This window comes from Lycorma delicatula, chromosome 8, assembly GCF_047948215.1.
Source record: "Lycorma delicatula isolate Av1 chromosome 8, ASM4794821v1, whole genome shotgun sequence".
Taxonomy (NCBI): Eukaryota; Metazoa; Arthropoda; class Insecta; order Hemiptera; family Fulgoridae; genus Lycorma; species Lycorma delicatula.
The window spans coordinates 103875940-103903893 of NC_134462.1; the positions used below are offsets into that span (position 1 = coordinate 103875940).

Sequence of the window (27954 nt, forward strand, 5' to 3'; positions counted from 1 at the left end):
TAAATGTGTTCTATTAATTCTTAAATGGTTTTTTTACGTTAAATTAATTGTTTCGAAAAAAATCAGTAATTTCGAAAAAAATTAATAACATCTACTACCGAATTGTAATATAATTACAATCTGTCATTAATCTCAAAAAACTTTCTAAACCTCAATTTGTTTTCTAGTTATTCAAAAATAATCAAACTAATATCTTATAAAAAAAGGTTCAATTCTGAGTTTATTCCTATGTAAATCGTAACATCATAGGGCTAGATGTCCTTTGCACCACGTCCGTTTCCATTCTCCTCTATTCCAACCTAAACTTTAAGATATAGAAAGCTGACATTTCCTTTTAAATCATCTTTAATCATTACTTTTTACGAGCTTCTATTTTTTTTAACTTTTACAGATCTCTCTACTTATGTTTTAATCAATTTTTCTGCACTAAAGCCTCTTGTTTTGAATCTTTTTGATTAACTTTCTATTCTCGTTGTCACTCCTCATTATTTTTTATTTTTATTTTTTTACTCGGATTAATGTTCTTCAATCTCCATCCCACATTTAAATGTCTTTCTCTTTTTCTTAGCGTCCATATTCACTCCGAATGTAATCTTTCGCATGACGCTTTTGTAATTTTTGTATACAACCATACGTTTTTACTATAGAACTAAACATTTCTTACTGTTAATTGCTTTCTTTAGCTTATAGCTTATTTATCTTACTACGGTTTTTATTTATATGTTCACTGTTGTAATGTATTGTCCTACTTATACATTTCTTCCTTTTTTATATGGATATTCGTTGGTTTTTTCTTTAATTTTCATTACTTTTGTTATCTTAACGTTTATTTTCATTACATTTTCCATACCTTCTAATTTTGAATACCCTGTGCTTTATCTCTTAAAAATTGATAAGTCATTTGTTACTGACATTTCACGAGGTCACTTTTTAACAGCAATGATCACAGACACACTCTGTTGTAGTTCAGAAAAAAGAATTTTATTTATTTATTTTTTTTTTAATGATAAGTGATGATAAGACATTAAATACAAGAGAAAGACGGATGTAACTTAGGCTCTTTGTGATCATGTGATATTTTTGTATCATAATTTTTAATAACATGATAATTGTTTTTTTTTTTTTGATAATTTTATCAGTGAGTGAATGCTTTTTGACGTAAATATTAAAATAAACGGATACATTTTTTTATTTTGATGGTTATTCAGTAACAATTTTCATATATAAATTGCCAGTGTTACATTTTTAAAAAATAATTAATTTTTATGCAAGATATGATTATTAATATAAAATAAAATGTTGCATTTATTTTTTTTTTTTAAGTAAATAGAAATAATATAATATTAAATCTACTATCTAAATTTTTAATTGTTTCTCATTGCAAAATTCGTTTGTTGTTAGACTATTTTTAACACTTCTTAAGCTGGTTTCCCAGCAATCTGTTATCTGAATGCTAGGAGCTATGTTTTTTACTTCTTTGTACAAAGTAAAGGAAGTATTGTGATCGCGAAAAATTTCGGTTTTCAGATTTCAACGGAAATATCCATTTTGACCATCCCTGAATCCATTTTGACTAGTTTTGACGTGACGTCTGTACTTAAGGATATATCTCGCATAACTCAAAAACGATTGTCCGTAGGATATTGAAATTTTGGATTTAGGACTGTTGTAACATGTAGTTGTGCACCTCCCCTTTTGATTGAAATCGATTAAACCAAAAGTGTCCAAAAACCCAAAACCCCCCAAAATTGGGATTTTGGACTTTTTCTTAACTGCAGTAATAAGCTCTCATTGAGAACGTTTCAACGATATTTCATACGTGGTACTTATTCTCATTGATTCCAGAGTTATAGCCAAATAAAATTTTAATTACTGAATGTTTGGATCTTAGGGGAAGGCACATCGGTTCGAATCAGACTCCATCTTTTTTTAATTTATTTTTTTTTAATTTAAATATATTGATTTATTAATAATTATTAACCGGTGATTGTAAATTTTTTAAAAATAACTAAAAATTCAATAATAACAATAAAAAGAGTATGAAAAAATATCAGAAGATGTTAGTGAAATAGAATTTTATGTACTTTTAAAATGTGTATATGTAATTTAATAGGAATTATTAGATATGTATATGTGTAATAGGGTTGGTGAAACATTTGATTATTTAGTATTAACCGAAAATTATAATTTAAAATTGTACTATTTTTGAATTTTCTAGTTTAATTTCTCTTTAATTTTATTTAATTATTCTGGAATTTCAGTTTAATTTTATTTACATGAAAGTTAACTACATAGTAACTGAAAAATAGACCCGCACAAGAACAACATATACATCGAGGCATACATGCCCGATCTTTAATAAATTTAAAAAAATTCTTATCTCTTAGTTCATTGCTTCTTTGATATTGTCGGACAATATTCTCCCTAAGTTGGAGTTGATCATCATTTCGTTTGTTTTTTGTTGCCAATCGCTCTTTGGTTTGATATTTTTTTTTGTCTTCAGTCATTTGACTGGTTTGATGCAGCTCTCCAAGATTCCCTATCTAGTGCTAGTCGTTTCATTTCGGTATACCCCCTACATCCTACATCCCTAACAATTTGTTTTACATATTCCAAATGTGGCCTGCTTTACACAATTTTTTCATTCTACCTGTCCTTCCAATATAAAAGCGACTATTTCAGGATGCCTTAGTATGTGGCCCATAAGTCTGTCTCTTCTTTTTACTATATTTTTCCAAATGCTTCTTTCTTCATCTATTTGCCGCAATACCTCTTCATTTGTCACTTTATCCACCTATCTGATTTTTAACATTCTCCTACAACACCTACAACATTTCTATAGCTTCTTATCTTTTCTTCTCAGATACTCCGATCATCCAAGTTTCTCTTCCATATAAAGCGACACTCCAAACATATACTTTCAAAAATCTTTTCCTGACCTTTAAATTAATTTTTGATGTAAACAAATTATACTTCTGACTGAAGGCTCGTTTCGCTTGTACTATTCGGCATTTTATATCGCTCCTGCTTCGTCCATCTTTAGTAATTCTACTTCCCAAATAACAAAATTCTTCTACCTCCATAATCTTTTCTTCTCCTATTTTCACATTCAGAAGTGCATGTTTGTTATTTCTACTACATTTCATTACTTTTGTTTTGTTCTTGTTTATTTTCATGCAATAGTTCTTGTGTAGGACTTCATCTATGCTCTTGCCTTGGTTTGATATAAAAAAATTTAGTTCTTCTGATCTTAATCTGCGTACACGTTCTCTAGTTTCAGCAATTGTGTAACAGTCCACGTTATTAAAGAATTGAAGTATCGTATGTCACTTTCAAATTAAATAACTTTAAATAAATGAAGTGCAACAAAATGTGTATATATAATTTAATAGGCGTACAAGGAAGTGATGTGTTGTCCACATCAGATTTTTTTTTAAATATCCCTGAATTATTTTAAATCTGTTTGTCTTTTAAGCTATTTCTTTAAATTTGCGTTTATATAAATGATATAATCGCTTATTTTTACTTGAATGTGTGATCAATTGCAAGGATTTCAATATTTTGCGTGGTTTCTTTTGATTCATTCATTAGAAGGAAACGTAATAATACGAAAGTATGTTTCTATACTTAATAAAATGCTAAATTTATCATAATTATTAAATATTTATTATTCTTAGATATAACTCTCTCTTAAAGTATAATATATCATATTTTGCAACTTTCATTCTTTCTGAAACAATATTCTTGGAAAATTTATTACCTTTTCTAAAACGTATAAACTAACTTTTGTTCTTGATTTTTCCTTTTTTCTTGTCTGAATCAAAATCGGATAATGAGAAAATTTCTTTACAGAAATCGATAGTTGTTTCATATTTATTATTACTTTATATTTCGGGTATAAATTATTTTTATTCTCCGGTATGGAACTTTCAGTCTGCATTCTAAAATGTTTGACTCATGTAAGCCAGTTTTTCAATCTTTATTCCGTTTTACATCAGTTCGCTGAATTGTTTTGGTTAGTGCTTAAACAATTGTAATAAAAGGATGAAACCTACCTTTCAAAATTTTATAAACGTTTTCTTTAGATATTTTTTGAAATTTTCTTTTATTTCTAATCGGTGTAGAGTTAAGAGTCGGTTAAGAGTGTAGCGTAGAATCTTTCAGATCTTTGGTCTTTGTTTAAAATATCTAACAATATTTTTTGCAAAAAATGTTCTGTACGTTTTTGAAATCTTTTCATAAAATATATTTTCAGAAAATAAACATCAAATTTTTTTCTCTACTTTATAAATTGCATCCAGAGCAAGAAAACTACCAAATTAACTATTATTTTTAGAGATCAGTTTCACAACAGATATTACCATTATATTAATTTTATCCTATAATTTTCCGAGTAGATTGGTCGTTTTAGCATGATATCCATACACAAAAGACATAAATCGGAATAACAATTTCATTGAAATGTTAAAATAACATGAAGAAATGTATTGCGAGAAATTAGACGAGACTTAAAAAATAAAAATAAAATTCATTTATTAATGTAGAAGAAAAACGCATTCATCCTTCAGAAATATAAATTTATACGTAGGCAAAATGAAAGAAGGAAAATCTGAAGATGGAGATTACTGCCTCGAGAGAGAATGGAGGGGCAGACTAGAGGAAAAATTAGCCAATGTCTCCTCAAGCTAGTCGCTCTTATCTTTCATATATATGTACAGAACAAAAGCAATGAGTGATAATCTTTCCCTCAACAAGTCATACAGCGCATTTAGAGCCTCATACTCTTTTAACTAACCTTTAATTAGTAACACGTGCAGTTCTAAGAAATTGTATACTAGTATGGCATTCGTAATATTTAGGGTCTGTATATTGGACCAATCAATGGTTTATAATAAATAGGATGGAATAATTTTCTATAATCATGTTTAGTAATTCTCTGAACTATTAACTAAAAAGAATAAATAGATGTTTATTTTTAAATTATACATATTTCTAAGAAGCTACTCAATTATATGATTACGTTAAACTGTACTTAGTATTCTATAGGTGCTGTGTCAAGCAGTTTCATTGCCCGTGTTATGTAATTTCTTATTTCATTGTATAATACAGGCATTTAAATCAATTTTATTTCTTTATATTCTGCTTCGCTATAGTTCGGGCAGCCATGTGGAGATGGCGAAGAGGTCGGGAGGCCAAGGTATTTGGGATGCGGTTTCGAGCCGGGGTGGAACGGTGATCACAGTGCACCGGATCTAAATTTCTTTCAGTTGCCCATCTCCCGCTTGCGGAAGAGGCTGCAGACCTCACGATGGAAGCATGGCAGCTGGAATGGGACACACGACTAAGTTTATATAGGATCTGTGGAGATGGAAAAAATCCACTTTTTTGATTTTGGACTTTTTTGGGCACTTTTGGTTCAGTCCATATCAATCAAAAGAAGGGTAGATGCACAACTAGATGTTACAACAGTCCTAAATCCAAAATTTCAACATCCTACTGCCAATTGCTTTTGAGTTATGCGAGATACATACGTACGCACAGACGTCACGCTAAAACTAGTCAAAATCGATTCAGGGTTGGTCAAAATGAATATTTCCGTTGAAATCTGAAAATCAAAATTTTTCGCGATCATAATACTTCCTTTACGTCGTACAAGGAATTAATAAACATCTATTTATTCTTCTTAGTTAATAGTTAAAAGAATTTAACATATGATTATAGAAAAATATTCCATCCTTTATAAACCCACTATTACCACCCCACTATTTATTATAAACCAACTATTTATTAGTCTAATATACACCCATATAATTGGGCTACCTGTAACAAGGCTACACCCATATAATTGGGTGTAGTATTTGAGAACGTGGAGTAAATAAACTGTGTGTTTATTTTTATTTTTTATTACACCTGAAACTTTAATGATGTGTTTGTAAAATATTACTTAGGATTTAATGAATATCATTACTATTTGTCGCTTACTATCATCAATTGTAGAAAATATTTTTAGAATTGAACTTTGTTCACTTGTGTTTTTTACTTTAAATGCATGTTTTTGATTTAGTCACATTGTTTGATAATAAATTCAACGCTTGAATAACTAAAATATTAGAATAACTAAAATAAGAATAACTAATATTAGAATAACTAAAATATTATGCAAACTATTGCATAATAAAATTTGCAACAAACGCTTAACATCTTTGTCAACGAGTTTAAAGCTGAATAACTCGCTTCATAATAATAATAATAATAATAATAATAAATTGAAAATTATCCTATTTTATTCCCCAAACACTTCTATTTCTGAATGTAATAAAGATAGTAATTTCCTTTAGTGTTTCTTTAGCTTTTTGAAAAAATCAAGTATTATATAAAATTGAAATAGAACTTGATTACGGAGTAAAATAAGATCACTAGACTTTTTTTATCGTTATTGTTTGAAGTTACTGGTCCCTGATAATAGATCCAATTACATTATTCTTTGGTTCTAATCAGAACCGGGTTAAAAGCATTAGCAGAGAACAGATGCCAAATAGGTTTCATCATTAAATGCTAATTAATACTTATGCTTTTTCCATGAGGCATAGCTTTCTACAGTTGTAAATTGTTTAATACCTCAAGGCCGATCAGTAGTACTATTGGCACGTAAGTTGACACAAAAAACTACTAGCATTCAATAAACATTTGGTATGGTACTAGACCGACTAAAAAACGAAAGACGAGTTCTCGGTATCTTTAAGCGGAGGCAATTCGACTAACGTATAGTAACTTCAACAGAAGGGTTCCTGGCTCTCCAGGCTGGGATTTAGGTGTAGGGCTGACAACCCTACTCTCTAAAACACGACCGTTGCAAAACCAAAAGTAAGCCAAAGCCCACCAAATGTTGAAGAGCTACACCAAACAATGGAGGACGTTATTAATTTTCAAATCATCGACATATTTGTTGTGTAATACACAACTTAAAAGAGGTCTCATCGCTCGGTAGTTTATACTAAATTCATATTTTTTGTGAAAATGCATATATTCTTCAAATGCGGAAGATGTTAGTACGACTGGAGCTGGAATAGGGAGGAGTGTTTATTGCCTGCACATTTGGTATTACCAGTCTGTGTCGAGCATCGGCTTTTGAACAAGGTTGCGTAATCGTGTGTTGTTTGTTAAGATGCAGTTAATTGAAAAACGTGTGTTTGTGATGGAAAGTTATTTAAAGATGAGATGAGACTTATTTAAACTTGCCTCACTTATGTGTCGGCGAAAGTTCAAGGAAATTTGAAAAGGAAGCACCAGTTTTTTAATTAAAAAATTCCGTGAAACAGGTTCGGAGTTAGACCAGAAACGTGTCCGACATAGGTCAGTTTTAACGATGCAAGTCTTACAGGACATTAAAACGGCAATAACAAGGTCTCCTCATAAATCTTTGCAGAGGCTAAGGCGGGAAAATAATATTTCACTAGATTTAGCCACACTGCAGTGAGGAGAATGCTAAAATGTTATCCGTATCGAATGCAGGTTTTCCATTAGCTAACTAATGCTGATTATTTAATTTAAGGTTGGTACACACCGATCTACCACGCAAAAAGCCATTTTGAAAAGGAAAAATTTGAGGAAATTCAAAATTGTATATATTTTCAAAAATAATGCGTTCAAAATATCTTAGATAAGGTTCTTAAAAAGAAATTGGCCAGATATTTAAATTTGGGATACAAGTGTGTGAATTGGAATGATTACTGTAATCTTCCAGGCTTAGAGAACGGGAGAGATGACTTCACATAAGCCCTTGACGGGAAACTCTGGTATTTCATCCAGGCCTGCCGCAGACGATTTAGCTGCTGAATAGCACATGATACCGCAGCAGATGTTAGAAATATATATATGAATTTATTATATAATACGATTATTTTTTAAAAAAATAAGCTTAGATATTAAAATATTAGTGTGTAACCAAACTGGATTCAGGCCATTTCGACTCACCTGGTAGGCGCGGTTTGTTGCTAACATTTTCAGAGTGGATGATGTGAATATTTGTTTATTAATTATATGCAATAACTGATTAATTTTATACCAATTAAGTATGAAAAAAACACACATCCAGGATTTTTTAATTAAAAAAAAGTTGGCAAACAGTTGCATAACTTTTACCGGCGAAACTGGGAAAATTATGCAATTCTAGCTACCGAAGAGCGTCGCCCTCAACAGACTACTACTAAGAGGGAAAATAAATGAAACACTGAGTTATGAATAAGTAAAGAATAATATAGAAAAATAATTATTCTACTCTTTCCAGTAGAAAAAAGGGGTAATAAACTTATCTCCCATCCCTGAATGGAATTATCCAAATACATAATTAAATTCTAAACAAGTTTTTGATGTTGATGACTTTTCGACAAGTTTTTGATGATTAAACAAGACTTCAACGTATGAAACTTGGGTTCACCATTTTGAACCAGAGTCCAAAAGACAAAGCACGGAATGAAAGCACATCAGCTCATCTGTCCGAAAGAAATTCAGAACCCAAGCATCAGCGGGAAAAGTCACGTTGACCGTCTTTTGGGATGCCCAAGGTGTCGTCTTTTGTGATTATTTGGAAAATCAGCGTACAATAAACAGTGTCTACTACTCAGACATGCTGATGAAAAAAGTAAAGTCAGCAGTGAGAGAAAAACGTCGCGGATCTCAAAGAAAAGGCGTGATATTGTTACACTGCTCGCCATCACACCGCCCAGTGATCCAAGAGACCACTGGAAAAATGGGTTGGGAGGTACTACCACATCCTCCCTACAGTCCAGATTTGGCTGTCTCGGATTTTCATTTGTTTGGTCCACTCAAGGAGGCATTACGTGGAAACATGTTCAGCAGCGACGAGGAGGTCAAAGAATTTGTGGGAAAGTGGCTCAAACAACAAGATAAAGACTTCTTTGCATTAGGTATAAAAAAACTAGTTCATCGTTGGGACAAGTGTATTAATATCGGTAGAGATTATGTTGAGAAGTAGTAAAAGTCTCATTTTGTAAAAATACACAGGTTTTTTCTACATCAGTTTGTCTCTTTAATTGTTGAATGTCCTTGTAGATAATAAAATGCGAACAGGTTTATCAATACCAGAAAAAGATTTACTGAGTGTCCGACGAAGAAACAGAAACTTTCAGGACATATTCTACTGATGAAAATAATGAAAAACGTTCATGTAAACATAGGTTTGGAAACGGTTTGTTTTCGCGTTACGGTTAGCGAAAGATTTCGCTCGAATTTCAGCTTTTCTAATAAAAGAAGCCCTACTTTTTTTGGACCCTAATTAAGGAGTAACGTTTGGGGTATGACCTTAATTTTTTCAAAATTAAATTCTCTACAAATTTTGTTACTAAATCTTTATTAATCATATAACATAGCCACTGTACTACAAACTCAAAATAAACTTGTTTTTCGAACCGAATTTTGTGTTTTACGTCGGATATCTTAAAACTACTAGTTACATTTCAGAGACATATTTTAAACTATTTCCCAGCTCAAATGACATAAGAAACCACCAGCTTTACTACTTAATTTGGGTCCCAAAAATTATAGTAGGGCTTTTTTTTATTTGAAGAGTTGAAATCCGGGCAAAATTTTTCGCTAGCCGTAACTCGAAAACAAAGCGTTTCCAAACCTACATTTATACGAACTTGTTTCATTACTTTCACTAGCAGAACATATCCTGAAAGTTTCTCCCTATCTTCGCACGCGCGTGTGTGTAATTCTTATTACGAAAGAAGAGAAATAAGGAAATCTTAATATTTCTGATTGCCAATTTAGTCGAAATAGCTATAGAAGTTAAATAAGGAATTATATTTTTAATGTTAGAGTTTTTCAAATTGCCATTTTCTCAATGTCCCAAATGCAATGTATATGAAGATGTTATCTTAATGCCTTATTCATAAGAGTTCAGCATTGTAAATTTAGTAAAATCAGTATTTAAAGTGTATTTAATTTTGAGTTGACTGTTTCAATTTCATTTTTGACGTGTAGTCACTTTTACTTTCCCGCCTTGCGCCATAGCAGAGCTACAACTATGGAAGGGAAATTATGGTAATCGGTCCAGTTTGAGCATATGCGGTTTTCACCGGATCTTTACGTTTTGACAAACAAAGAACCCAAAAACCGGTTGGAAATTTTCCGGATGTTCTTATGTACGTACGTGTTTTCGGTGTCGCACTCTGAATCACCTTATATTTCCCGAACTACTGGACCGATTTGACCAAGCTCCGTCAGATTACTTCTATATATATGGGGTATTGATGCCACTAAATTTTCAAATTAAATGGTCAAGTGGGTACAGCAAGGCACCCTCAGTATTTCGAGATTTCGACTAATTAAGATCTTAATTTTCTTACGCACATTTGTTAACAATTAAAAAAATAATATTTCTAAAAAAGATTTTTTGCACAATCGCATCCCACCTCATTTTGCAAAAATTCTCTAAAGAAAACAGGGCTAAGTAGGTGTAGTGTTTCATTAGCACAACGAGCGCTAGTGTAGCACTGACGTACAGCTACTGTAGTCGTCTTTCTTTTTCCTTTTTAGCCTCCGGTAATTATCTTTCAGATAATACTTCAGAGGATGATGTGTATGAGTGTAAATGAAGTGTAGTCTTGTACTTAAAGTGGCCGCTTAAGTACACGCGCGTATGAAATACGCGCGGATGTGTAATACCGTATGAAATACGGTATGCGTGCGCGTTTTAGTTAGAATCATTGAATTAAATAAACATAAAATATTATATTTAAATAAAATGATGAAATATTTTTAATTAAGTTGTGTGTGTAAACCATGTATCAGAAAAAAAGCCGCGTGGCGGGAAAGTCCTAGAACTGTGTTGTCAGCTTTTTTAGTTATTTCTCAGTACCTATTTAGAAATGTTTTATAATTAATTGCCGATGATTTAATTTAAACTACTAAGGGACGTTTAGCGACTATTTAGGGGTTGGATTTGTAAAGGACTTGCTAAACCCCAATCGGAATTGTAAAAGAAATCATCGATTTAGCAAGGCTGCTGATGGTGGTTATCTGATTATATTAATTATATATAATATTGTTCAGACTCGGTGCATGTTATTAAAAATCTTATTAAGAAGGACTTTAAAATTTAAAGGTCTTGCTATCAGTTCACACTCGGCCCTGTCGGCTGCACTCGGCTCCGTTCAGTTCACACATCTTCTTTTAGATGCACTCGGCTCCTGACGATTCAGCGACTCTGTACACACTATACAAGCCGGCTCCGCACTACGTTCTTCCTTACCGAGGATTTCAACCATTCATTATCCTAACCGTGGTACTACACGAAGACGGATATTATCTCGACAAATTATAATGATTTCATTGTATAATTTCAAATTAATTTTTAATCATGTTTTTACAATCAATAATGTGATATCTGAAATTTACTTTTCAAGCTGTTTAAATTGATACGTCACTTAGAGTCAAAAATCCATATTGAGGAAATGTCAGCCATACTATTTTTCTTAAATCACTCATGTGACAATTCATATAAAATGTACGGCTTAAATATTTATGTGGCTATTTTAGAATGTGTTACTAAAACCAAAAATGAATGAACTAATATACTGTCGAAATATTTGAAACTTTTTATTCGTATAAATTATGAAATAATAGTTTGAGTTAATTTGTATCAATAAACAGAATTTATAATCTTTTAAGTCAAATTCATTCAGTCCTTGGATTCATAACGTAAGCCTGCAATTTTAGGTTATAATAGAATTGAAGAAATTTTTATGAAATTTGAAACTTGAATATTTCTTTTTAAGATGTAATTACCTTCAAAACCGCTGAAGAATCACAAAAATCAATTAAATTTTTTTTTTTTTCAGAAAAAGACTAGAAAATTTATTTATGCTTATTTTCGTTGATAAAAAATAATTCTGTAGCGGTTAATCATATCTTGCTTTGCGTGCGCACGTCCATATACGCACATAAACTTATATATTATATGAGCGCTGTAATCCTCGTAACGTTGGTTCACTAGATTTGATCAAGGAATTTTCTTCGTATTTAAATGAAAAAACCATTGATCCTAATATTTTTATCCTTCTTTCGTAATGCAATGCTCAGAAAAAAAATCAACTATATGTTGATTCTCAAATAAAATGTTATCCTTGTGGATGTGTTTTATGGGTGTGCGCGCGCCCGTGTGTGTGTAGTGTATATATATATATATATGTGCATCTGGAGGTTGGTATAAATTCCATCATTCCTTTACATATCTTATGACCTTCACACACTATTAAACTTAATGCGTTGTTGCACATATCTGAGTAGGAAGCATAGTCTATCGGTCATGGATGTCTTTGCTGACTGTGTACACGATAACAACCTTATTCTAATTCCCTTTGCGCGTCAGCAATCTACGTCCGAATAATAATGTTTTAGTGAAAGGTCACAAAGAAATATAGCGTTGATTAATATAATAATTTATTAGAAATTTACTACTGAAGAGTCTCCTACAATATGTTTAAATGTAATTTAAATTTCAACTTTGATATATTTAGGAAAATTTAAACTTTCGTAACGCTTCAGAACATGATTACTAAAAATACGCAATTACGCTATAAACTAAATTGTTCCAAATCCGTAATGTTCTGGAATGATCAAAAAGTCGCAGTTTTCTAAAAAAAAAAAAGAAAAAACACTTAAAAGTCTTTCAGAACCTCATAGTGTCAATATTTGTTGATCACTTCATTAATAGACGCAAATCCATCTACGACAACTATGACAACAGACTTAAATTCTCGATACAAAAAAAAATGATGTGGCACATCTTAAACACACTTAAACATTATGAAATAAATCAACAGTTTATTTATTGAACAAACACAATTTAAATCTAATAAACATTTCAACCGCGATATAAATATGTGTATGATTTTTTTTAAATCGCTAATAGTAACTAGCACCTGACGCTAGAATGAAAACAGCAGCTACCAGCAACTCAAACTGGTGGGTCCAAAAGGCGATTGAATTTTTTTTTTAAATACTTTATTGTATACTTTGTTCGATTTTGTAATTATAAAAGTTAAATTTTATAACACCAATCGTTATATATAAAAACAAATAAATAAATCTTTTATTCTAATCAATATGTAATAACAGAGTGTTTCTAAAATGGTGAGCTGGTTATACTTTTTTCGGATTCTACTTGTAAATCCAAACAAAAAATATCCTTAGGAAAAATGGCAATTTTTAAGAACACTGGAGACATATTTAGAGCGAAAGCTTAGATTACTGATCGACAGTTTTACGTTAACCGGCTGAAATATATATACATATATCTCCTTCAACAAAAATTCTTTTTCCTTCAGAAATTAAAATCCCACCCGAGATTAGTTGCAGGGTTCCTAAAGGAACCGTCTCCAAAATTATTTTTGAAGTACCCGAGCGAAATGTGAAATATCCACCTGAACTATGCCAGAGCCTGTTGGAGGGAACATGAAGACCGGTTTAAGAATCACGCATCAGAAGATGACCTTCATTAAACGGTCTTTCAAAGAGATTATTTCTTTGAAAATATTGAACGTATGCAGTACAAAATACGATATATATAATTTATAAAACAATACCTTAAATCTTAAATTGTACGTACAATCAAAATAAAAATACATTATTGTAGAAGGTTTATGTGTATGTTTAATCGCCGAGGCAAATTAGGAATTTTTAAACATAAACGGAGAATGGAAGTTAACTATCTCATACAATTTGTTTGACCTCTGTGGTTCAACATCAGTAGTTCAGTGCTGCTATATTATGATAGCAGTGTGGTTATCCCGTTTACACGATTCTAAAACTCACAATACGTAAACAACTTATTAAATAGACGTGTTTTCCTTATTCATTCGCAGAATTTTATCCTATAATTGTTAGAAACGATTTTTATGTCAAGCATTTTTTTATTTATTTATTTTTTTATCAGTTGCGTTTCATTAATTTAAAATGGACTATATAAAGGTGTTTTTATCTTTTCAGACTCTAAATATTAATTTTTTTTTTTAAGTATTCATACGACGGTGACTTGCTATAATTGACTGATCGTTTGTAATATAACACGTTAATTTTTGTTTAATGTTGTATAAACGGATATATTAGTTGTAAAGCTTCCATCAGAGACAAAAGTCTCGTTTTAAGGAGCAGGAACCTCTTTTTTTATTATTAATTATGAAAAAATGTTAACGAAAAAATACAGTACCCGAGAGATAACTTGCAATCTAACTAGTACAGGGCTCCCATACCTCCTGATCTATCGGGACATGTCCCAGTTTGGAGAATTGTATCCCGGTGGGAACCTCAAACGTCCCGAATTGTCATTTTTCAGCACGAATGGTTTATACTATAAATAGCCCTTTTTATTTTCACATACTTGTTTATTCTTCGTGAATAGTAGAGCAATGATTTTAAATTGTATTAAAAATATTGGAAGGTATTGCAACATGAATTTTAAATAAGGTAATGGAAAACATCTTTTAAAAACATATAATTATCAGAGAAAATCATATAATAAATCATAAAAACCATATAATAAACCTCATAATAGTCGGTTGTTAATGCTTTCAATATGAGGAAAACTGACACATGATGAAGTCATTCCATAACAAACTTTTAACTATATTATTTAAAATTATTCAAATATGAGTTAAAGTATGTGATTTTAAAATAATTTTAGTCTAAAAATTACAAAGTGTTTAATTCTAATTTGAAATGCTCATAAGTAATTTTAATCTAAATCTTCATATCTCATTGTATTTCAGTTCAATGTTAAGCTGAAATTTTTTATGAAGAAAGATTATTATACTGTGTTAAGCATAAGAGCTATCCTAGCTTTTGTTTATAGTTGTGATATTTCACTGTAGAGTGTGTGATTGTATTAGTGCAGTAATGTACCGAGTGTCTCAATTTGTTAGTTCTCCCCAGTATTTATTTATATAATACTTTATCGTCTGCCATGTGATTAATTCGTGAATAACTCAATTCAATCAGTGCCAGATGAAAACAGCAAACATAGAACATCAAAACATCATTTGTACACATAACTTTTGAGACATTACATCTATTACAATGCTAGGCGGTTTTGTTTACAATAGGATAGCTCTTAAAATGGATACTGGTGTTCTTTGGTGGTTCAGTTTCAATTAATAAAATTTCTCAGGAATGGTCAACCTTCTTTCTTCTTTTTCCTGTTTACCCTCCGGTAACTACCGTTTGGATAATTCTTCAGAGGATGAATGAGGATGATACGTATGAGTGTAAATGAAGTGTTAGTCTTGTACAGGAATGGTCAACCTGAAACTGTACAAAACTACACTTCATTAAAATCCATACATATCATCCTCATTCATATTCTAACATGCGCGCGCACACACACACACATACACACTCTGTATCTATAAATGATTGTAAATTCACCTTGACTTAATTTTCACTCAGCAGATGTCCCAGTCATCAGTGAAACCATTACAGAAGCCCTATTAACAATTGAGAACTGAAGACGCATTGGGCATACCAACCCCTGTAGCAGAAGACACCCACCTTGTGACGATTCCAGTCGTCACCCCTCCCCCCACTCTTGCCCTGATGGGTTTTAGCAGGAATCATCTTCAGACCCTCTAACTGATTACACCCTACAATAATAAGCCGGCCTTGGTTGGGATGCCACTGATGTAAATGCCTCAGTATACATTTACATCAGTGATTTTTAACTCAGCTTTTGCCTTTTCTGCAGGCCTCTTCCAGACATCTTGACTGCCTTACATCATTGCCCTCTGAACTAACTAACCGAGTTCATGGAAGCACAAACCTCATGCCTAGTTCTACATTTAAATAAACTACTTGTGATTGTAAATGTCTCATATCGTATGAGTTTATTTGGTAAATATAATGCATACCACCAGCAGTGTTGATTGCAACAGTGGAATTTATTCCTATTTCCCTTAATGTTCTCATCTCTTTCTGATCTAAGCCTTCAATTAGATTACAATTATGGACTCTACTCTATAGCCAACAGCTATATTGTTACTCATTTATTGACCGCCTTCATCAAGATGGTGCTACATCTCACGGCTGCATGGCTAACGATGCCCTCGGCAGTGCAGTCACCATCCCAGACACATTGGGCAGAAAGTTTTATCCCCAACTTGTGGTATCTCTGCCTACATCAATGCATTTATCAAGGACACTTGAAGACAGCGGCAATTTTGATAGTAGAACTTGAAGTCTATTTTGTCTGGCCTATACTTGAGGTATCTTAAGGTAATGATATGCACAGCTGTTTTGATTGAATTGTTTACAGATTTGATAATCAAGTCAATACATCGTGTAGGTCTTCTTCAATGTAACGAACATGGTTGATTTGTTTAACATGACACACACAGTGTTGAGTGCCACATGACAGTTTTCTAATCAATTTGGTGGGTGGAGAAAATTTTCCTAGTTGGTTTAATGTTTGTTGTTGGAATTTTTTAAGTTTGTCAACTTATGTAAGTTTGTTGATCAGACTGAGCAGTATTTCATTTTACATTGGTTTATTTTTAATATTATACTTTTTACATTTTTAAAAATTAAATTGTAGTTTAATTTTGTTAATTTAATTAAATTACAATAATTAAAATAATTGGAAAAATCTGATCAGTGAAGTTTAAAAGTGTCTTGCTTTTATAATCATTATTAAATCATTAAAAATAATTGTCATCCAAGTAAATTTATAAAATTCTTCTTCCTCTTTCCATACTTGGAAAATTAATTTTTAAACGTGATCTTTCTCTGATTTATCACCACAATCGGGTGTACCCACATTTATCATTGTTTTGTTTTTTTTTCCAATGATAATATAATAATGCAAGTTTTCTGTCGCTTTTATATTGTAATTTTTTTTATTTTTTCCTGATCTTCAACACATCTTACCTTCATCGATTAGACTGGCATTATACCATGATGCATTAAACTATAATTACAATGATTAATGAGTCCCTGCTATTTTAAAGACAATTTGATCAATTGTTTCAATCATATAGTTAATGCAAGTCATTACAGTTGCTATGTACACAGTCAAGTGAAGCTTGAATGTACAAGGCCTCACTGTACAAGTGAGGTTATTAATCATAATAGCCTCACTTTTAAAACAAGACTATCTGAGGGCAAAATGTCATTAGTATGCGCTAGGTGTAATCTATTCACTTAAATTCATAACTAATACGTAGTAAACAGGAACGTTCTTTTTTCGTTTGAATATATACAAACATTATTAAGAATAAAAATGTACAATGCTCAGAGCAGTTAAAACATATTCATTTAAACTGATGAAATTTAAACTGATATTTTACTGGGTATCAAGTGATAAACCATATCAATGAATGTCTATGCTAATAATAAATGAATGCAAATTAACAATTGATTAATATGAAACTGTATAATTTTTTTCTCTTTTTACAGAGCCTTTAGGAAAAGGATGGATGAGAGAGTGGTGGACATGGATGTCATGTGCAGTAGGTGGTGCATTGTTAGTTTTAGTAACTGTTGTTGTTATCTCACTCACATTACCAAAAAATTCAGCTAACAAAAAAACACTGCAGCCTCAGTACCCATTTGTGATACCAGATAATGTCACTGTTGGTAAGTTGATTAATTTATTTATTTACAATTATTAAGAAATTTTTCTGTTAGTTGTAATAATTAGCTATCAGTGCTGCTGAGAAATTAGTTGTAATAAGCAAATATTAACAAAAATAATAATGATCACTCCAAAAATACCAGATTTTGAACTACGAATATTTAATTAGAAATAAAAAATGTCTTTACACTCATTTTTTCTTGTTTTTCTGCAATTATTAGTTTTTGATTTTTATGGCTGGATGCCCTTCCTGATGCCAAACTGAGCAAATGTAATATATAAGTTTTTAACTGGTGAAAAGTTTCATACCTAATCAAAATTTAAACTGAGATCTATGCAAATGAAGACAGAGATGATACAACACCATCATTGAGATCAACAAAATAAAAATTTATTATCTATTGATTTTTTTAATAATTAAAAAAAAAATATTAGAAAAATATATTCATTCCTCTATATTTAGGTATGTCTTGGTAATAGGAATCTAAATTTGTTTTGTGATAGAACAACAGAAAAATTATAATCACATCATCATGAGATGTTCTTCCTGGCACCAGATCCCTTACCAGTGCCAATGACTTCTGTTTCTGTACCAATCCTTCTCCTTTGTCTGCTTGTTCTTTCCAGTCTTCACTTCATCTAACTAAATCCTTCTTCTTCTTCTTCTTCATTTCTCTTCTCATCTACTGACCTAATGCAATTTCCAAGATTTCACTTTCTCTAACCATATGTCTTAACCAGTTTCTTTTTCTTTTGTGTATTTCCCACATAAATTCTTTTTCTTCTTTTTTTAATACTGTTCATTACTTCCTCATTTGTAACTTTATCTGCCCACCTTACTTTCTTCATCCGTCTCCATATCCACATCACAAAAGCCTCAATCCAGTTCCTCTCCTCCCTCTTCTTCGTCATCCAAGCTTCACTTCATAAAATACACTATACATAACATTTGGTTAAGCACTTTTTTAACTCTGAGTTCAAGTTTTTAACACATAGTAATTCCCTCTTTGTATGAAACACTTCGTTTTCCATCGATAATTTTCTTTTATTTACATTATACTCTTCCAGTCCTCTGTCACGTTAGTACCCAAATATCTGTAATTTTTTACTTTTTCTATTCTTCCTTCACTTGTCCTTACCACTAAATCTTCTTTCTTTCTTATCTTTACTACTTTAATTTTTTCTGTATTTATTTTCATTCATTTCACAATCATCTTAATACAAGTAAATAAATTTGTATTAGAATAGGAACTGAAACGGTTATCTAATATTTTAGATACGTTGAAACTGAAAAGTAGAAAAATTACACTAAGTTTTGTAAGCAACAATGTACAATGATGTAAAAGAAACAATTCTAAGTGGTTGTGAAGTGGATCCCACTAAAACAAGAAAAAAGCAAAATGGATGTAAAAATCCCATCATATGAAAAAATTAAATAAATAACAAAATATACATAAATAAAAAAATAAAGATATTTAAAATAATTTATTTTTACATTGATGCATTAAAGTTAAGTTAGGTAATGGCAGTTGGATGATGACTAATACTTAACTGCTATGCCTTGCTTTAAACCAACAGCAACCTTGAAATCTATAACCAACATTAATAGTAATATTCATTAATGCCATTGTTCATTTTGTTACAAAAATGAGCATGAGACATGTTACCTGTGAGATGTTATGTAATCTATTTATTACTATTAGTGTTAACGTAAAGATTTTATAATAAAACTGATCAACTTTTAAAATGAGAATGTGTATTAAAGTTATTAAGACTTTCAAAGTGTATTTTAAAGGTCATGATGAAAGACAACATTGTTTATTCCTGTTCACTATAACCTTTCTAATTTTAGTTATATTATAACGCATACACGCACTACAATATTATTATTTTTAATATGTCTAAATAAAATAATCACTCTATTTCATTGACTGCACTGGTCTATAAGAGTTTTGTTAAATAGAATTTTTTTTTTAATTTCTTGTGTCCTTTTTTATATTAAATACAAATATAACCTCAAAATTTGTCCTAAGGGCTTCATTTTTTTATATTTGTCACTCATAAAAAATGAAAATTATTAAAAATAGATTTATTTTCTCTACAAAGACTAAACAGTTGTAAAGATTTATTGTGAGCCAATGTTTTAGAGGTCGCCAGAAAATTAAAAAATAACATTCTATGAGTCAGAATGTGGATTGTTAGAAGTCTAAAAAAGTTTGGTAGGTTAGAAAATTTAAAGAGGGAAATGGATAGATTAAATGTAGATGTAGTAGGAATTAGTGAGGCTCGGTGGGAAGAGGAAAACTACTTTTGGTCAGGTGATTTTAGAATAATTAACACAGCTTCAATTAAAGGGCAGGGAGGTGTAGGTTTTGTAATGAACAAGAAGATGGTAAAGAGAGTAGAATATTTCAAATTGCATAGCAACAGAATTATTGTTACAAGGATAAAATCAAAACCTAAGCCGACAACAATTGTTAACCTCTTTATGCCTACATGTGCCCATGATGATGATGATGAGGTGAAGTGTGTATACAAAGAAATTGACAAAGCAATTAAACACATAAAAGGTAATGAAAATTTAATATAGTGGAGATTGGAATGCAATCATTGGAAAAGGCAAGGAAGGAAGTATTGTGGGTAAATATGGGCTGGGCAAAAGGAATGAAAGAGAGGACCAACTTATAGAGTTTTGCACAAAGTATAATTTAGTAATTGCCAACACTCAGTTGAAGAATCATAATAGAAGAATATAAATGTGGAAAAAGCCAAGTGATACTGCAAGGTATCAGATAGATTATATGATGGTTAAGCAAAGATTTAGAAATCAACTCGTCGACTGCAAAGCTTACCCTGGAGCAGACATTGATAGCGACCGTAATTTAGTGATAAATTACGAAATGTAGATTGGGGTTTAAAAACCTGAAGAAAAGATGTCAGATGAATTAGTAGAATTTAAGGAAGCTTGAGTAAGAGAATGTAAAGAAGATTTTTGAGGAGGACATTGCAAGAGGTCTGAGTAAAAAAGACAAGGTAGAAAATATAGAAGAAAAGTGGGAGAATGTTAAAAAGGAGATTCTTAAATTAGCAGAAGCAAACTTAGGTGGAACAAACAGAACTGGTAGAAAACCTTGGGTATCAGAGGATATATTGCAGCTGATGAATGAACGTAGAAAATATAAGAATGCTACTGATGAAGAAAGTAAAAAGGAACTATCGACAATTAAGAAATACTATAAACAGGAGGTGCAAACTAGCAAAAGAAGAGTGGATTAAAGAAAAGTGTTCAGAAGTGGGAAGAGAAATGATCATTCGTAAAATAGACACAGCATTCAGGAAAGTTAAGGAAAATTTTTTGGTACATAAATTAAAATCTCATTAATAAAACAAAGATGGCACATCGATTTATAATACAAAAAGGAAGGTTGATAGGTGGGTGGAATATATCGAACATTTTTATGGAGGAAATGAATTAGAAAATGGTGTTATAGAGGATGAAAAGGGAGAAGCAGTACTGAGATCTGAATTTAAGAAAGCATTAAAAGCTTTGAATGGCAGAAAGGTTCCTGGAATAGACGGAATATCTGCAGAATTACTACGCAGTGCAGGTGAGGAAGCGATAGTTAAATTATACAAACTGGTGTGTAATATTTACGAAAAAAGGGAAGTTCCATCAGAATTCAAAAAGAATGTTATAGTCATGATACCAAGAAAGCAGGAGCAGATAAATGTGAAGAATACAGAACAATTAGCTTAGCTATTCGTGTACCAAAATCTTAACTAGAATTGTGTACAGAAGAATAGAGAGGATAGTGGAAGAAGTATTAGGAGAAGACATAGAAGAAGAAATTGGTTTTAGGAAAGGTATAGAGACAAGGGAAACAATTTTAGCGCTCAGATTAATAGTACAAGGAAAATAAAAAAAAAAACCAACATACTTGTAGACCTAGAAAAGGCATTTGATATTGTAGACTGGAATAAAATGTTCAGCATTTTAAAAAAAACTAGGGTACTAGTACAGAGATAGAATCACAATTGCTAACATTTACAGGAACCAAACAGCAACAGTAATAATTGAAGAACATAAAAAAGAAGTCGTAATAAAAAAGGGAGTCCGACAAGGATGTTCCCTAGCCCTGTTACTTTTTAATCTTTCCATAGAACTAGCAATTAATTATGTTAAAGAACAATTTAGATCCAGAGTAACAGTACACGGTGAAAAGATAAAGATGCTACGATTTGCTGATGATATAATAATTCTAGCTGTGAGTAAAATAGATTTAGAAGAAACAATGAACAATATTGATGAAGTTCTACGCAAGAACTACCGCATGAAAATAAACAAGAACAAAACGAAAGTAATAAAATGTAGTAGAAATAACAACCACTGGATCACTGAATGTGAAAATAGGAGGAGAAAAGATTATGGAGGTAGAAGAATTTTGTTATTTGGGAAGTAGAATTACTAAAGATGGACGAACAGGACAGGTGAAATAAGCCTTCATTCAGAAATATAATTTGTATCCATCAAAAATTAATTTAAACGTCAGGAAAACATTTTTGAAAGTATATGTTTGGAGTGTAGCTTTATGTGGAAGTGAAACTTGGATGATCGGATTACCTGAGAAGAAAAGATTAGAATCTTTTTAGGTGTTATAGGAGAATGTTAAAAATCAGATGGGTGGATAAAGGGACAAATGAAGAGGTGTTATGGCAAATTGATGAAGAAAGAAGCATTTGGAAAGCATTTGATTAAAAGAATTGACAGACTTATATGCCACATATTAAGGCATCCTGGAATAGTCACTTTAATATTAGAGCGACAGGTAGAAGGGAAAAATTGTGCAGGCAGGCAATGTTTGGAATGTGTAAAACAAATTGTTAGGGATGTAGGATGTAGGGGTATACCGAAATGAAATGACTGGCACTAGATAGGGAATCTTGGAGAACTGCATCAAACCACTCAAATGACTGAAGACAAAAAAAAAGTAAAATGAATAACATCCTGTAATTTCAAAACTTTTAGTGAAAATTTTCACTTCTAACAAAAAACTCAATTTAAATCTAGAATCAAAACCTTGGCCTTATCTAATATAAGCACTATTTTAATCATCTAACTAGATACAAACTATCAGATAGATGATTATGAAGAATTGTTTTTGAATATTGTTTTAAAAATTAAAATTATAATACTCTCAATAATCTATAAACCAATAATGAACTCTGTTACTACTATAGTTCAATAAAACAGTTGTTTTATGTACTTATCCTGTGTGAATTAGTCCTGAGAGATTGTCATTAATATTGAATGTCATTGCTAATATTTATTACTAGCTTCCTGTTGCAGCTTTACCTGCACTAAATGGTTACTTGCATTTCACGTAGTGGTCAGTTTTATTATTTCTTGTTTTTTAATCAAGTAACTGGAGGCTTGTGCAGCCAGTTACATATACAGTAACAGTGGCAGTGGCTGTGTTGGTTGGGCCACACACCTTAAAAAAATCAGAATTAAAAAATCCCTAAAATGGTTTTTAAATACAAATTTGAAGAGTATTTGCAAACCCATATCTACTGAATATCTCGTTTACTGTAGTCAGGATTGGAAAAATTTACAATCATTGTTCAAAATTTTTTTACCTTTCTTCATCCCTTTTCAAGGTCAAACTTCAAAAATCTAGAAATTGGTTTATTGACATGAAGATTACACTCACCAAAAATCAAGTTGATTTCTTCATTTGTTACCGAAAAATAAAAAAAAACAACAGGGTTTCTAAATAAAAAATTCATTTTAACCCTTGAAACAAGGAATTTCGAAATGAGTGAGTTGATCCCAAGATAATAGTAAATAAAGGTAATCGTTGCCAGATAATAAGGATGCACTTGTCTCCAGGTTACAGCATCCTAACTGTAGAAAACTTAGCTTGGTCAAATGTACTACATCCACAAAAACAATAATGGGAAAAAAATCAGGTTAGTGGTGAAAAAACATGAACACCAGTAGTTTGATCAGGGTAATTTACTTTCTGCTCAAAGTCCAGAATTAGGCAATTCACAGAAATTATTGGTAATAGAAAATTGTCACTGTCTTCATCTGGAATGATTCAGGTTTAAATATCTGTCATGCTTGGTATTTTTTAACACAATACAAATATTCTATAGCATATTTCCACTAGCCAGCATTGAGGTTATACAGATTACATTTTTTATTTTTTTTTAACAAGTAATTGTTATTTAAATATTATAATATATAAGGTTGACCTACCACCGAAGGTCTAAGAGTCAGACCAGCTAACTACTCAGATAGAGATGGGGTTTGCACATATCCTTCTCTAGAAAGAATAAATAAAATAAAATATTTAGGCATCTTATGGATTCACCCTTAAAATGCAATGCTCATATTAAGTTAATTTTTTTTTTAGTTTTACAGAATAAACAAATTCAAAGACCAAAATGAAACATTCAGCCAATACCCAATCTGCATTCCAGTGTGGAATTAGGATATGGGGTGGAATATTAGATACCCACTTTAGCAAAATAAATATAGTCTACAAACACATAGTAAGAGCTGCACTGGGTAAGCCAAGACATTACCTGTATAATAAACTTTTTGATGAATTCAGAATGTTGACTGTTAGGTAGTTACAGATAAAAACTGAATAATATATAGAAATAGAAATCCCCTTTGTACTTCATATTTCCTCATATGATCTACATCTATTTGGCAGTTATATTCTTTCTCATTCAGATTTGACAGTATACAGAACACAACTCCTCTACACTTGTAACAAATTAATAAATTTGGTCCCAGATCATTTTCTCACTAATAAAATCACTAAATCAATAATTAAACAAATAAATGGATTAAGTTTGAAAATATTTTTTCTTTAATCCGTTTAATGGAACGTATTTCCTCAGATATTTTTTCAGTTTAAACAATTAATCTCATCTGAAATCTTACATATTTGCATGTAGTTTCTACCCTGTTACTTATTGCAAGTGCTGAAACTTATGTTTTGCTGTTAACACCTAAATATTAAAGATAAAATATAATTTTTCAGATTTGATTATCTTTTGTATTTTGTTACTAATAAATGTAAAAACAATAACATTTATTGTATGATGCTTTTATATAAGAACTTTAATGTATTCTTTATTTAATCTTTTTTGTATATATATTTTTTATAATCTTTTTTTTACACATTTTACTGAATTTGCTTTCTGTGTTTTAACTTTTGTATTGTTCAGTTATCTATTATTATTATTATTATTATTATTATTATTATTTATTATAGATTTCTTGCATGTTTTTAAATTATTTTTAGTGTTTTTGTTATTTATATTGCTTGTATCGTTTTTTTTAATAATCAAATTATTTCATTTGTTTCCGTCATTTACTAGATTCAGTAAATTTATATTAATTTAAAAAATTATTTTTTTACTTTTTTTACTATTTTTTTACTATATTAAGTTTTTACTGAATGTTTACTTAAGATATTAATGTTGTCTATTAATTAGTAATTTGAATGAAAATACTGCCCTATTTCTAGAAGAAAATTAAAATTAAACGATATATCAATGCAAATTGGCTTGTGTGAATAATTACACCATCAAATACATTTATATCTGAATTTACATCCTTAATCAAATGCAACATGCATTTCTCATGGTCATCTTTAGACAAACCCAAAAATCAAAAGTGAGAAAAAGTTGTCAAAGCTAGTCTTACTCACATTTTTTTTCTTTTTTCTCATTGTATTCCTTTTGTTATAATTATAAATTCAAAAAAAATAATAATAAACCCAAGTAAAAATTTGATAATAATAATAAATCAGTCAATGTTTTCTGTTCATTTTCATTTCTTTTTGATTTTTATTGCTATCTGATTTTCATGGAAAGTCTGAACTATTATTAGCCTATAATAATGGGCTAATAATAGCTTACAGCTATTGAGTAACTATAAGTTATTTAACCTTAATCCTGACCCCACTTTTTCTCATTTAGATACGTTTGATATATTAATCAGACTATAACACAGCATAATTATAATTCAGAAATTCATCCAACTAATGAATTCAGATAAAATTCTACAGAATTAGTATATAATTACTGTATTTTTATCTTAAATTAAAAATTTCAGTAAGAAAGATTTTCCAGATAAAATAGATAATTCTTAATTAACCTTTTTTGCTAGATTATGTTGCTATTTATTATGCTACTTATTTAACCTTTTTTGCTAGTTTACGCTGCTACTCACGCTGCCAATTATTATTATTGATTACAATGTTATTTATCTATTTAGAAATGCTGGTATTTGTATTTATACAAATATTTTAAATTAGTACATTGGGAATTAGTACATTGGGAACTTATACAGTAATGCTGATATTTATACTCTTTCAGCTATGAGTTTGTCAAAGTAATTTTATATCAGTATTAATTTACATTAGCTTCTTTACAATGAACAACCTTCACTTATAAATAATTTTATTAGGTTTTTAACCAAACGGATTTCTATTTTTTTTTTTAAATCAAGACTGATTTTACTTTTACATCACAGTGCTTACCTGTGTAACATTTTTTGTTACTGCTAAACATCATCTCCTGTTTAGACAACTTGGATTTGTAGTCGCAAGGTAAGTAGTTCTTTTTTTCATAATTTATTTTTTTATAATTCTAAAAATAATTACTATAGTTTATTTAATTTATTAATTAAGATGAAAAATTTATGTTAATCAAAATAATTAAGAAAATAATAAAAATTGATTATGATATTTAGTTAGTAATTTTTGTTTTATAGAAAGACATTCTTCTTATCTAAGACTTAGATAAGAAGGTAAACTCTATTTCAATTTTTAATTTAATAACAATTGGAATATTTCAAAGTTTAACAACCTGGAAATTGAAGGGTGTGAAATAAGTCAAAGCCAAAGTAAATGAGATTGTTCAAGTAGATTACCAAAGTTAATATTGCTGGGTACAGAACACTGTATAGCCCTAACACTTTTAGTGCCTAATGACAAAAACTGTTAATACTATTAAAATATAAAAAAAAAGTATGAATTTAATTAATATGGTTATAGAAAAGGTCAGGCATATATTTTTTTTTTAATCATAAATTCTATATTACTGCCATCTGTTAATCGTTTAAGTACTAATACTGAGGTTATTATTTTTAACATAAATTAATATATTTATCAATACCAAAGCTTATTCTTTGAAAATTAAATAAAATCTTTTCTTAAGCATAGGCCAAAGCCTAATAGTGTCATTAATTTGTAACCTACCATTTCATTTCTATCTTTATATTATTTATATTTTATCTTTATATTTTTTATTTCATTTCAATTACTATATTTATAATAACTTCACCACTAAATATTGAATACATCAAACTGGTACATATGCTGTTAACCAGTTATTTAAATTTAATTTCTGTCCCTAATCGGTACTATGAAAATAAAATATTTGACTATGAAAATGAAACACAAGATTTCACTCATTTTTTCTATGTGGCCTACTTATTTATGTATACTGATGTTACATTTCAACAAATTCTATTTCCAATTTTTAACTGTTCAATAATACAACTTAAGAACGATAATCAATTTTTATTTATTGTGACTATATCAGAAAATGTAACTGAAGTTTATTTTTAAAAAATGTTAAATGATAATAAAGTTTTACTAAGTCAGACATTGGAATTTGCACTAACTCAAGTTTGCTTTTAGATAAAATAATAAATTTAAATGAAAAAATACCTTTCTATTAATAAAAGAAAAAAAACACTAAAAATTAGGTAAATAAAATTTCTAATGTAAATCAGCTGATTTCTTAATCGAGAGTTTTGAAATTCAAATTGTAATAAAGATAGTTGCTTTTATTCAGATTTGAATACTACATCGTGGATACTGGTGTTCTTTGATGGTTGAAACACAACCACCATATCTTAGGAATAGTTGGCCTGAGTTTGTTCAAGACTACACATTTACTGGTACAATTACATTACACTAATAAGTCGCTGATGATTCTAATTGTTGATACAACTATAAATAGAAATATTTTTTTGAAAAATTCAGACAAATTTATATTATTTAGCGTAATACAGTATACACATATTTAGCAAATTTCCATATAGATAGTCATACTGTATGTAATACAGAAATTCTCATGTCGAATAGTAATTCAGGGTTAAAAGTTTTAATTCCATCAAAAAGCAGTAAGACAGAAATGGTTGGAAGAAATGAGAAATTCAGAATAAATGTTTATTTTTTGTGTTTATTGAATAAAATTATTATTGAATTAAATTT

The 27954-nt window shown here is 30.3% G+C and overlaps 1 protein-coding gene across 1 annotated transcript in view; it reads left to right on the top strand.

Moving 5' to 3' along the window:
• LOC142329504 (peptidoglycan-recognition protein LF-like) overlaps positions 1–27954 on the top strand; it is a 106115-nt gene that overhangs the window by 59822 nt on the left and 18339 nt on the right. The window contains exon 2 of the mRNA XM_075374179.1: positions 17470–17649. Within this exon, the coding sequence (XP_075230294.1) occupies positions 17470–17649 (180 nt within the window). The remainder of the gene's footprint in view (positions 1–17469; positions 17650–27954) is intronic.